The sequence below is a fragment of the Lemur catta genome, chromosome 6 (genome assembly GCF_020740605.2).
Source record: "Lemur catta isolate mLemCat1 chromosome 6, mLemCat1.pri, whole genome shotgun sequence".
Taxonomy (NCBI): Eukaryota; Metazoa; Chordata; class Mammalia; order Primates; family Lemuridae; genus Lemur; species Lemur catta.
In genome coordinates, this window is record NC_059133.1 from 23884795 (window position 1) to 23897777 (window position 12983).

Below are 12983 nucleotides of genomic sequence, written 5' to 3' on the forward strand. Positions count from 1 at the left end.
TCTGCCCGTTACTAGCTGTATATCTTGTTTTTCTGGAATGAATAATATCTGAAGATGATAGTTAGTTTCATCTATAATTATGGAGATACCAAATTTTAAATATCTATGCATTGGTTATATTCAAAGCTGGAAATTAGTGATATTGCATGAAAATAGTCATACATTTTAGACAAAAACTAGAAGCATTTGTTTGTTTTTAAAGATAAAATGTCAACAGAAAGAAGAAAATTATTGATGGAGCACATCTTCAAACTACAGGAATTTTGTAACAGCATGGTTAAACTCTGCATTGATGGATATGAATATGCCTACCTGAAGGCAATAGTACTCTTCAGTCCAGGTATATAAATATTTACTTTTTATTTAACATACAATGTTTGAGGATGTGGAGCAATCGGAACCCTTATACATTTACAGTGGGAATGTAAAATGGTACAGTTGTCTTGGAAAAAAGCTTAGTAATTCTTCAAAATGTTAAATATTGCAGTTATCTTATGACCCGGCAGTTTCACTCCTGTCAGCCCAAGAAAAATGGAAATACATATCTACACAAAGATGTGTACATGAATGTTCATAGCAGCATTATTCGTAATAGCCAAAAAGTAGAAACAATCAAGTGACCATCAACAGATGAATGAATACACAAAATGTAATATATATATATACAATAGAACATCATTATGCCTTAAAAAGGAATGATATTCTCATACATGCTACAACATGGATAAACCTTGGAAACATTCTGCTAAGTGAAAGAAGGCAGTCAGAAAGGACCACATATTTTTTTATTCCATGTATATGAAATATGCAAACCTGTAGAGACAAAATAGATAAGTGGTTGCCAGGGGCTAAGGAAAGGTAGAATGGGGAGTGACTACTAATGGGTAGAGAGTTCCTTTTGGAGTGCGGAAGTGTTTGAAAACCAGATTGTGTTGATGGTTGCACAACTCTCTGAATATACTAAAAATCATTGAATTGTATACTTTAAATTGGTGAATTTTAAAGATGTTAGACATTTATCTGAGCATGAAAAGGAAATTAAGAAATCAGTGAAATGACATTACAGACCTTTAATTTCTGTTTTCACATCAACATTTGAATCCTTAGGTATATTCTTTTAGGCATTATTAAATGGTAGACTGAGAGATGAGTATTGCTATGTTAATGGGTTAAATTTCCAAACATCTTATTAGAGTTACCAACAAATAGAAAAATGGGCCTCTTATTTTCCTGCTTGTTTATTAAAATGACAGCCCTCAATGATCAATTTCTGAATAAGCAAAATTGACTTTTCATTTTGATATGTATTTCTGTTCCTGTGCATCATAATAAAATTATCTAAGGAAACCTTCTTTGCCTCAGTGCCGATACCAGTAAGATCATGAAAACTTTTTTGTACGATTTTTTCTAATGTTTCCCATGAGTTAATAACATGTGTTTCCATTCTTATCACAATTTGCCACCTTCATTTTCGTTAGTTGAAAATTGAAAGAATATAGACTTGAAGTTAGAATTATAATGTAATTTTATTTTACTTAATATTCTCTATTTGTTTTTTATTTTCATCTATGAGAACAGAGCTTTTCATATTTTTTAACATTTCTTAAGTTAGGCATAATTTTTATGAAGTTCTTTTAATGTTTCCATTTTTGTGAAATGTTATAATGACCAATGAAATGCTTATATAATTTCATATTTTTGTGTTATAATTTTTCTGATAGAGATAATATTCATGGTTTCATAATTTTTACATACCTTTTACATAGTAATAGTGGGATTTTTTTCTTATGAAAATATGGTATAGAGTATAATGTGCAAATATTTGATGGATTAAAATTTTTTTTTTTTAACTAAGCTGAGTCATTTTAGCTTTCACTGCTGTAAAAAGCAAAATGATCAAAATCCCTTTCACCACTTTTGGAAACAGAGGGAAAGCTATTTATTTTGGTAACACCCAGTGGTCTCATTTGTTATTAGATGTTAGAATAGATATATGTGACATATGTAAAATGTAGTACTTGATATATAGTAAGCAGGCTCAATAAATATTTATGGAATGAAAGAGCCACACATTATATGATGAGGCTTCTTTTTGAATGAACTACTCTTCCTGTCCCTTTAAATGAGCATTCAGAACTAGAGTAACAATATATTCTTTAATGTTTCAGATCATCCAGGCCTAGAAAACATGGAACAGATTGAGAAATTTCAGGAAAAGGCATATGTGGAATTCCAAGATTATATAACCAAAACGTATCCAGATGACACCTACAGGTATCTAGAAGTTAGATATACTATAAAATTAAATTCAATTAAAAACCTTTGTGAATCTGTTGTTTCATTATTTTCTATTCTAAGAGTAATTAAATGTTTTAGGCAACTTTGACCTTTGAGATAGCAGATGCTATAAAAATTAATATTGCATTGTTCCAAGTGGTTTGAATGTAATATTTTATCCAATTCTCACATTTTATGTAAGAGCAAACTTCAGCACAAAGAGGTTAAGGTTAAGTACCTTGCTCAAGTTCACACAATAAATGGTAGAGCCTGACTGTGAACTCATGTAGTCTGACTCTAGAGCCCAAACTCTTTCTTCAGATAAATAATGGATTTTATTAGTAAAAGAAGGGAGGGGAAATCAAACACAATGAGACTGTTTTATTTAATTTTGAAACATGCCTATGATATACCCTCCAAGTTATTTCTTAGCAATGTCCTTTGAAAAAAATTCTTATAAGAGCCACTGAATTTCGGAAGAGGGACAGAGTATCAGAGTAGTTAAAGCACAGAGCTATGAGAGCCAGAGCACTTGGGTTTTTGAATCCTGACTCTATCACTTACTAGCTGTGTAACCTCAGCATGATATTAAACTCCTTGGTTTCAGTTCCCTTACCTGGAAAATGGATATAATAATTATATCCACTTTTTACAATTATTTAAGGATTCAGTCAGTTAATATATATAAAGTGCTTAGAACTATGCCTTTTATGTAGTAAGGGCCATACATGACTATTTGCTTAAGTAAAATATTTTTATTAGATTATGATACTTCAAACCAGTAAAAGAACATTTTACATATATTAAATAATATAGCTTTATAAGCCAGTTCCATCAAGAAAATCAGCCTTAGTTTATCTAACTTGGTTTCCTGTCCTGCTTCCTACCAGTTTTGTGGATGCAGATCAGTTCCTAGGAACAGGAACTGAGTAGTTTGAGGAGTAGAGGACGTGGCTACAGGAAGATCACTTAACCTGGGGGCTGCTGGTCTCTTTTGGTCTCAAGTGTTAGAGTGCCAGGCCTTAGGAAAGAAGGATAAATGTACCACAAGGTTTTTTTGAAAGGTGTTTTGTTGTGGTTTTTTTTCTCAGTTTTTTAACATTTCAAAAGTTGCTCTATGCCACATTATACAAATACATACAGTATTTAAATTTTTTCTCCTTTTTGACATACAGCTGTTCTGTTAGGTTGTGGATGTTTTGAACTGGAACATTTTCTTGGTTTTTACATTCCTAGTTACTTAAAACTAGTACATTATGCTTGGATAGCAGTTTTCAACTTAAAATGTGCTTTACACAAGACATAGTCCTGCTCTAAAAACCTTGCTACCTAGGACAAACAGGCAGGAAGCATTTCATTCATCTTCACAACAGCACTTGAGACAGGGAGTAAGTGGCTGGCACACATTCACATTGCTAGGGGGCAGCTGAATCCAGATTTCAACACAATGGTCTTGATTCCATAGTCTGTGCTCTTTCTAGTGTAACAACTGTTGCCTGTTTTGCCATTTCCAATAGGTTTTTGCAGAGCAAAGCCAAGAAAGCAGTTATCATTAAACCTGGTGTGTCCTGATAACACAAAATATTGCTATTCTTTCAACCTAAAAGGGTTGCTAAGCTATTCTTAAATGTATAGCTCGACCCATGGTTTAATAACTTAGTTCCATGGTCCTTACAGCCAAGTGGAGGCAGCACGGTGTAGCAGTTAGGAGCAAGACTTTCCTGTGGAGTCTGTCAGACTGCATTAATATCCACGTGATTGTCATATACTCTAAGGCTTGAGAATACTCATGTCTTGGCTTTAACTTTTGAAAATGTCACCATTATTAAATTAGGCCACAAATAATATACATGCAGAAATTAGTCATTTTTCTACTAAATGTTTCTGATTTACAACCTTTTTCCTACCTCCTCCTTTTTTCTTTTTAGATTATCCAGACTCCTACTCAGATTGCCAGCTTTGAGACTGATGAATGCTACCATCACTGAAGAATTGTTTTTCAAAGGCCTCATTGGCAATGTACGAATTGACAGTGTCATCCCACACATTTTAAAAATGGAGCCTGCAGATTATAACTCTCAGATAATTGGTCATAGCATTTGAAAGGCGAGGCCATAGTGCTATGAACTTACTGTTCTTTGCCAGAACACAATAAGACACCAAATTGCAAAGTGAACTCATTGCTTCTGGGGCATCCGGAAATTTTGACTTTAAAGAGTAACCAAAATCTAAGGTATTTTTATTTTAGCTTCCTTAAGAATTTTTGAAGTGACTGGTCAGGCAGCAGGAATTAGGATTTCCCGTCCTGTCTTCTTTAAATGAATAAGAAATACTATGAATATATTCTTGGTAAAGATGATACCTGAAGCTGTCACCTCTTGAATATCTAAACTAAGATCTCATTCTATTTTATAAAACAAATAAATTAGTCTTTGTTTTTCTGAATTGTGTTCTAGTCATATTTATCTTCATTGTGATCTAGTACAAACACTTAATGGTCAGAAATCCCTAGGTAGGAGTTCCTTGCATTCTACTCTGCCATAATAATATAATCTGTTTAATTACCGTGTAAAAAGAAAATTTATTTTATGCTCCATGGTATAATGATAATGTTAGAACTATAGGAAATAATAATTGACCATATATTTTTTGTCTTTTGTGAATGTTATGGCATCTCTTAGCGTATACCCCTCTCATTGCTGGCAATGAGACATAGGCCATTCATGATCTTAGGAGTTGACATTTTTAGTGTTATATATTATTAGTTACAAGCACTTTTTATTTATGTAGCAGAAAATTGTCTTTGAGAATAAGATTGGGTTGATGTTTTAATATTTTTGGTTTTCTGCTGTGTTTTAAAAGTAATAGAGATTAATTGAGCCCAAAATGTTTCAGTTTTTCAAAATAGATACAAACATTGTTGCTCTTTCATTCCATAAAAAACAACTGATCTCTCTCCCACTTTTCTGACCTGTGTTAGAGCTTCCTGACCTTGCCATGGGTTTTCACCAATTTCTTTTAGGTCGTTAGAAAAACCCCCATCCAATTTAGCAAATAGATTTATCATAGCCAATCTATGTTTACAAGGTGAGCAATTGATAATTTTTTTTAAAATAAAGGAATATGCACTGATTTTTCGCTGTAAAGCAGGAGAAGACTGCTTTAATAATAGTGTGAGGATCAGCCTGAAGCCTTGTTGCTGCCATGACAAAAGCATTTTAGACCACTTGGATGTCTTCCACAATAATTTTTTTTTTTTTAAGTAAACCTGATACTGTTAAATATTTGCTCTGATTTCGTGAATTATATTGGTATGTCTGTTTGTTGATTTTTAAAATACAAATACAAAGATTTTATTGCACTCAGAGTACATTTTTTATAAAGATTTTTGCAAAAGAAGAAACACTAATGTTTTTTGTGGGAATGTGGATTTTACTAATTACTACTTTATAGTAATCATAAGTTTGAAAATATCAAAAAAAATCCACTTACAGTTTTTACCAACTTAGTAAGGGAAAGTTTTTCCCTATCTAAAACATGATTTTAGTCAATAGTTTTATTTAAAAGTATCAGCTGAAGAAACTACATTTAGTATAAAATATTCAAATGAAAAAAATCAGTAGGTTTATACCTTTATAAACCCAATGTAGTAAGCCAAGGAATCAGGGGAATAATCCTTTAAAATAATGTATTAATGGTTAATCAAGATGTTTCTTTCAGGTATTTTTCCTGATTAAATTTGTAGTTATATTTGGAAGTGTTTTTTAAACTATATTAAAATGTGACTTGCATTACAAATTTCTGTATCTTGCCAATATATTTGTAAATATATTCAGTATCCTATTTGTTCAATGGTTGGTTATTCTTTGTTCTATTTTGTTTTCATCTTAAAGTGTAGATCTGCTATATTAAGAAATCGCTAGTAAAAATCATTACTCATATAATAGGTTGTTTTGGCTCTTAGGTGGGGTGGGTGATTTTAATTAAAGTGCTTCCAGGAAGGGAAAAACATGGAAAGCATTTCCATGTCCTGTATCTTAGGATTATTCACAATTCAGTTTGAAGACTTCCAGCTAAATATTGCAGATTATCCTTTTTTCTTTCTTTCCTAAAATGTCAGTAAATTATAACCACACATTGACAAATAAAATAGGAGAGAAGAAATCAAAGGGTAGATAGAGTTCAATAAAAAAGTTTTGGAAAACAAAATGCAGATGTAATAAGACTGACTTAGCAGAACCAGAACCAAAGAAGCTCTAATCTGATTGGCAGTGCAATGAGAAAGAAGCCAGGATACCTTGCAGTATCCAGACAAGATGCTCAGTGCCTGAAGGAACAAGGTGCCTAGATGCAGAGATGATACTTGAGACATAAAAAGAAAAGGGGAGATTAGGACTCTGAATCACTGGGCTATCTTTCTCTACCCCTACTTAAGTTAGGTGACCACTTTCCTTACCCCGACCTTTTCAGGCAGGAGGAGGCCAGAGATTAGCTCTCGAGAAACTGAACTGAAGATCGTAGGATGGACGTATAAGGATACAGATAACAGAAGGCTTGGATAAGATATAGGATTGAAAATACAGGTTAAGTGAAAATCTGAATTCTGTCTGTGGGCTCCCTAACCTTGTTCCCAGAATCCTAACAATCAAGTATAGGCCTCTCTGCCAGGATTTTTTCCTTTGGACAAGCTAATTGGCCCCAGAGAAAAGCTGAAAAGACACTCAAGTTTGATTGCCTTTTGATTTAAAAAAGGAGGCAAAAAGCCTGCTTGCCAGCTAATCACTTTTAAATGAAGCCCACAAATTACCAAATTATGTATGTATACATTGGGTTTCCATTCAACCCTTTAGTACCCTATTATTAAGTGTGAACTTAAAGCCTAGGATCACCAGATAATTTGAGGAAAATCTCTAATACATGAGAGACCAAACATGGGGGGTGAGGAGCAGACATAATGCGGGGAACAGAAAAATAGCCACCCCCAGTATAATATTTTCAGAGAGATAGTTGTTACATCCATAAGGTGAGAACAAGATGCTTTGAAAATTTTTGGAGCAAGGAATTGCCCCTGGAAATTAAAAATGATAACGAAAGCAATTCATTAGAAGAAGTGGAAGATAAAGTTATTGAGGAATTCACCCTGAAAGTATAACCAAAGACAAATAGAAAGTAGGAAAGAAAAGCTAAAATTAGAGAATCAAATAAGGCCTAATCTAACATTCAATAGTAAGAGTTTAAGAAAGGAAAAACAGAAAAGACTTAAGAAAATGAAATTAATTAGTAAATAATATAAGAAAAGTTCCACAAAAGTGCATGTGTCTCTGGGTTGAAAGGATCCACCGTTATAAATTTTATTAATAAAAGATCCATTACCATCTTGAAATTAGAACAATATAACCAAAGAGAAGACACTGCATTGTTGCTTCTAGCAGTCTAGTGGAATAGATACTCAGAAGGCCTTTGATCTATTGCTGGGCTCACACATCTGAGATGAATTCTCACAGAAGGCTAAGGTTGTTTCAGGTCATTAGTACCCCCTGGTCCTGGTGGAAGCAAATGTAAATATTCTCTGGAGAAAATATCCATAATTGAGATCAGAAGTTGGCACACTTTTCTCTAAAGGTCCAGAAAGTAAATATTTTTGGCTTTTTAGGCCATACAATGTCTGTTGCAACTACTCAAAAAGTGCAAAAGTAGCTGTAGACCACATATATGAATGAGCATAGCTGTGGTCCAATAAAACATTTACAAAAACAGGCAGTGGACTGGATCTGGCCCCTGGGGTATAGTTTGCTAACCCCTCATTTAAAATCTCAGTATTCTCACAGATGAAGCTCAAACACATACGTGTTCACAAAATTATCAAAATCACAAGCCATTTGAATGAGTCAGAAGTAAACAATGCATATAGACCTTCAAAGACAATATTAGATATTGAAATTGTCACATGCAGAATATAACTATATATGTTGTAAGAAAAAACAGATGGAATCTAAAAGTAACCAAGAAACAGGAGCAGCAAAAATAACCGAATACATTTGAACAGCCAAAAAACGTTTAGAAATAAAAAACTTATTGAAATTTAAAATTAATGCATGAGTAAAGATACCTTGAACACATACATTTAGCTCTAAGTCTCTCCTAAAACGGTATTAAAACAGAAAGTTTTCTGGGGATTTTTTGTTTGTTTTTTAGAGACAGGATCTCACTATGTTGCCCAGGCTCAAACTCCTAGGCTCAAGCAATCCTCTTGCCTCAACCTCCTGAGTAGCTGGGACTGCAGGCACGTGCCACCACTCCTGCCTTGGGTTGTTTTGTTTTGTTTTGTTTTGTTTTTGAGAGTCTCTCTCATCCATCTCTACAAAAGATAGAAAAATTATCTGGGCGTGGTGGCACGTGCCTGTAGTCTCAGCTACTTGGGAGCTGAGGCAGAAGGATTACTCCAGCCCAGGAGTTTGAGGTTGCAGTGAGCTATGATGACACCACTGCACTCTACCTCGAGAGACAGAGCAAGAACCTGTCTCAAGAAAATAAAATAAAATAAAATAAAATAAAATAAAATAAAATAAAAACTGTCTAAATACCCATTGACAGAAGAATGGATAAGTCAATTGTGGTACAGTCACTCAATGGAATACTATGTAACACTAAAAAAGGAATAAATGTAAACATGGATGAATCTCCAAAATATAATGTATGAAACAAGCAAGCCCAAAAGTATACAAGAGTATAATTTGACTGTATTGAAAACAGGCAGATATAATTCATTGCTGAAGGGTACTTAAGTGGGGAAACTAATTTTTAAAAGGCAAGAGAATTATTAATACTAAATTAAAATGCTAGTTACTTCTGGAGGGATAGTAGGAGAATGCAAACAGGGAGGGACATACAAGGGGCTTCAAAAGTATTGATGGTGTTCCAACTCGCTATTGCTTCGTAACAAACCACCTGAAAATGGTTTAAAACATTTATTTTGCTCATGAATCTACAATGTGAGCATGGCAAAAACATCTTATCTCTGCTCCAATCAGCCACAGCTAGCTCAGCTCAAAGGGCAGGGGTTAGCGTCTTTGGAATCACTCTCTCACATGTCTGCAAGTTGATTCACATGTCTGCAAGTTGATAGTGCCCGTTTGCTGGTTTGTGTTTTTTTTGTTGTTGTTGTTGTTGTTTTAGAGGCAGAGTCCTGCTGTCACCCTGGCTAGAGTGCCGTGGCGTCAGCCTAGCTCACAGCAACCTCAAACTCCTGGGCTCAAGCAATCCTGCCTCAGCCTCCCAAGTAGCTGGGACTACAGGCATGCGCCACCATGCCTGGCTAATTTTTTCTATATATTTTTAGTTGTCCAACTAATTTCTTTCTATTTTTCAGTAGAGACGGGGGCTTGCTTCTTGCTCTGGCTGGTTTGGAACTCCTGAGATCAAACGATCCTCCCGCCTCGGCCTCCCAGAGTGCTAGGATTACAGGCGTGAGCCACCGCGCCCGGCCTGTTTGCTGGTATTATTAATACTTCCAGTGGGGCTGAAGCCAGAACACATGGGTAATCCTTTGTTTCTCTTCCTTACAACCTACTGGCTGGGTAGTAGAGCCAAGTGGAAGCTATGTTGCTTTTTATTACCTGAAATTAGAATTCAGTGTCTCCTGCTGCATTCTATTCATCAAAGAAGTCACAAAAATCTGTGCTGATTTAAAGGAAGAGGAAATAGACTCCACCTCTCGATGAGGACGTCACAAGCTTCTGTCTTCAGAGCATGTTGGACTAGAAATGTTTCAGCCATTTAAGGGAATCAATCTTGTTTCTCAGCAGCCTCATTAAGAAGCCCAAGGTAGAGAAAGGGCTTATCTCGACAACATTGGGGGCGAGAGGGGCTTATCTAGTGGAATTGTTTCTAAATTGATACATAAGAAACTATAAAAAGCTTCAAGAATTGTATCATCTTAGACTAAAAGGTAGAGAATAATACAAAATAAAAAGGGGCCTTTGTAGCTTCAAATTTCTGTGTGCAGAGGTGGCTAAGAAAACTACTTAGCTATACATGTGAACTCCCATTTTGTGGGAAATGAAGGGTGAGTTCCATGTGGCTGCTGAAGCTAGCATTGAGAGAGAGAAAATGCCAGGGAGAAGCAAGATGGTCTTTTCTAACCTTTCCTCAGAAACCAAGCAGCATTGCTTCTGTGTCATTTTATTCATTGAGGCAAAGACCTACCTAAATTCGAAGGAGACAAGTATACCTCTTGACAATGGAGTGGCAAGATTCTGGAAGAGTTTGGGGAACAAGAGTTTATTTTTGCAGCCATTTTTGGAAAATACAATCTGTTGCAGATAGTATCCTATTTATTAAGTGGGGTTGTAACTTCTTGAGATTAAGTAGACACCTTTGCATATTTCACAATATTTGATAGAAAAATAAAAACTGGAAAAAATGAGGTGTTCTTAGAGCTCCAGACCTCCACAATTCCCCACATTCAAGGGAGGGAAGCAAGTCCTGGGGAAATAGTAAGCACAAACTTGTCCTTACATGGATATGTAACAGAACATTTAGTAAACTATATCTGAAGAATGGAGCAGCAAGTATGTGTGTGTATGGTGTGAAAGCCCTAAATCCTCATCTTTGTTGAGAAGTCAACAGATAATGCCTAAAGTTGGGAAAATCTAGAAACAATATAAGCATCTAATTTAGAGATATGATAGTGAATGGCAACATAAGCAGCTAAAAGGGTTGAAAATAGTTGTTTCTGGGAGTGGGAAATTGGGTCACAAAGTGGGAACTATATGATTCCTTGCACCAGATACATATGCTTAATGTACTAAATTTAAGAGAGGAAAATGAACAAATGGATGAGCTAAACCACAGATTATATCATTGAAGATAGAATTAAGGCTTCTGGCAATATTTTTGTTCACATGAACACAGCAATATTATCCAAACAGATTCTGCCTATGTCCTTAACTTTCTTTTGCTGTATAATAACAATATTAGTATCAAGTTAATGGCAAAAGTCAGAACAGGGTACCATGAAAAAGGAGCAGAGATCAAGAAAGTTATTTAAATAAAAATATTAGTGTTGGAAAAAATCTATATCAGGACTGATGGACTGGACCCTGATAAGGAACAAATTAGTGAACTGGTATATAAAGGCAAAGAAATGGTTCAGAATGGAAAACACAAAGATGGAAATGGAAAATATGCAGCAAAGAAACAAAATATACAGGTAAAGTTAAAAGATATAGAATATCAATCTAGAAGGGCCAATGTTCACCTAATACTTGCATTCCAGAAAGAAGTAACAGAAAATGGAGAGGAAAAATTATTCAAAACAATTTTTACAGTTAAGAATGACACATGTCCAAATTTCAAGATGGTGCTGAATCACAACAAAGAATGGTGGTTGCCAGGGGCTGCAGGGAGGAAGGAAATGAGTTGTTCAATGGGCAAAGGGTTTTAATTTCGCAAGATAAGTAAGTTCTAGAAATCTGTTTCACAACAATGTGTATATAATTAATACTACTCTACAGTTAAAAAATGGTTAAAAAGGGTAAGTTTTGTTTTGTGTTTTTTACCACACACACACACACAAAAATCCCAGGAAACCAAATTGTTATTTTGAAAAGTGTTAAATAAGGGAGAGAATCAAGCACCTATCCTGCCTTTCCTATATGAACTGTATCTCAGGAACCAACTATGTGAGGGGAGCTTCCTCTTTACAGAAGAATTGTAGTTAAAGAATGAAGAATGAATGAAATTATTAGGCAATGCTCATCAGTGGTGGCTAAAATCACAAAAAGTGAAACAAGCAGACACCATGAGCTTCCTGATGGAAGGATAGCATCACCTCTGAAGTATACTTAACAAAATGAACCCAAATCTGGTCAAACACCTAGGTTTAAGAATTAATAAATATACAGGGACTAGAGGGGACAGAGCAACACCTACACTCAATCACCAAAATCCAAACAGTGGAAAACTATAACAGAAATGGCCGGCTTCTTCAGCAAACAAATTGGAAGGCCAAGAAAACAAGCGGGCTATAGATTAAAGAAATTTAAAAGATAATTTACCAGTTAAAACATATGGACCTGATTTGGACAAACTGTCAAAAAAAATTACAAGACAACTGGGGAAATTTGAACTCTATTTGGTAGATATTTGATGATATTAAGGAATTGTTAACTTTTTGAAGTGAGATAATGGTAATGTGGTTTTTAGAACAGTTCTTATATATTAAAATATATGTATGCACATATATTGAATATATTGAAATATATAATGAATATATACTCAACATATATTGATTACATTGAAATATTTCAGGTAGAATTTTTTAAAAATGGGGAAAAAAAGTACATGAAAGTCACATTTAAACATTAATTCAAATGTGACATGATTTTGAGCAATTGATAGAGTCTAAGAAAATTTGATCCTGATATTTGGAAGTTTCTCTTTTGGCGTTGAAGATTTACTAACAAAATTATCTTCTTTCTCAGGGTCCAGTCATATTACTTGGTTCTTTCAAGAAATAATATTGTGTTTCAATTTCTAAAACTGTCTTATAGACAATTATGATAGCTTGTAGTTACAGAACAGAATGTAAATCTTATAAATCTTGACATTTTAAAGAAATGATATGGTAGACCAGAGTCTGAAAGAGCAAAGGGTGAGAAGAGATTAAGGAGGTGATCCTGTGCTAAATTTCTCATCTCAAATTG

The 12983-nt window shown here is 34.5% G+C and overlaps 1 protein-coding gene across 2 annotated transcripts in view; it reads left to right on the forward strand.

The window, feature by feature from the left end:
• Positions 1-4722, forward strand: part of NR2C1 (nuclear receptor subfamily 2 group C member 1) — a 40464-nt gene extending 35742 nt beyond the window's left edge. For both annotated transcript variants that reach the window (XM_045553219.1, XM_045553221.1), the window contains exons 12-14: positions 203-340; positions 2169-2274; positions 4206-4722. In XM_045553219.1, coding sequence (XP_045409175.1) covers positions 203-340; positions 2169-2274; positions 4206-4380 — 419 coding nt within the window. In that variant the 3' untranslated portion in view covers positions 4381-4722. The remainder of the gene's footprint in view (positions 1-202; positions 341-2168; positions 2275-4205) is intronic.
• The last annotated feature ends 8261 nt before the right edge of the window (positions 4723-12983 follow it).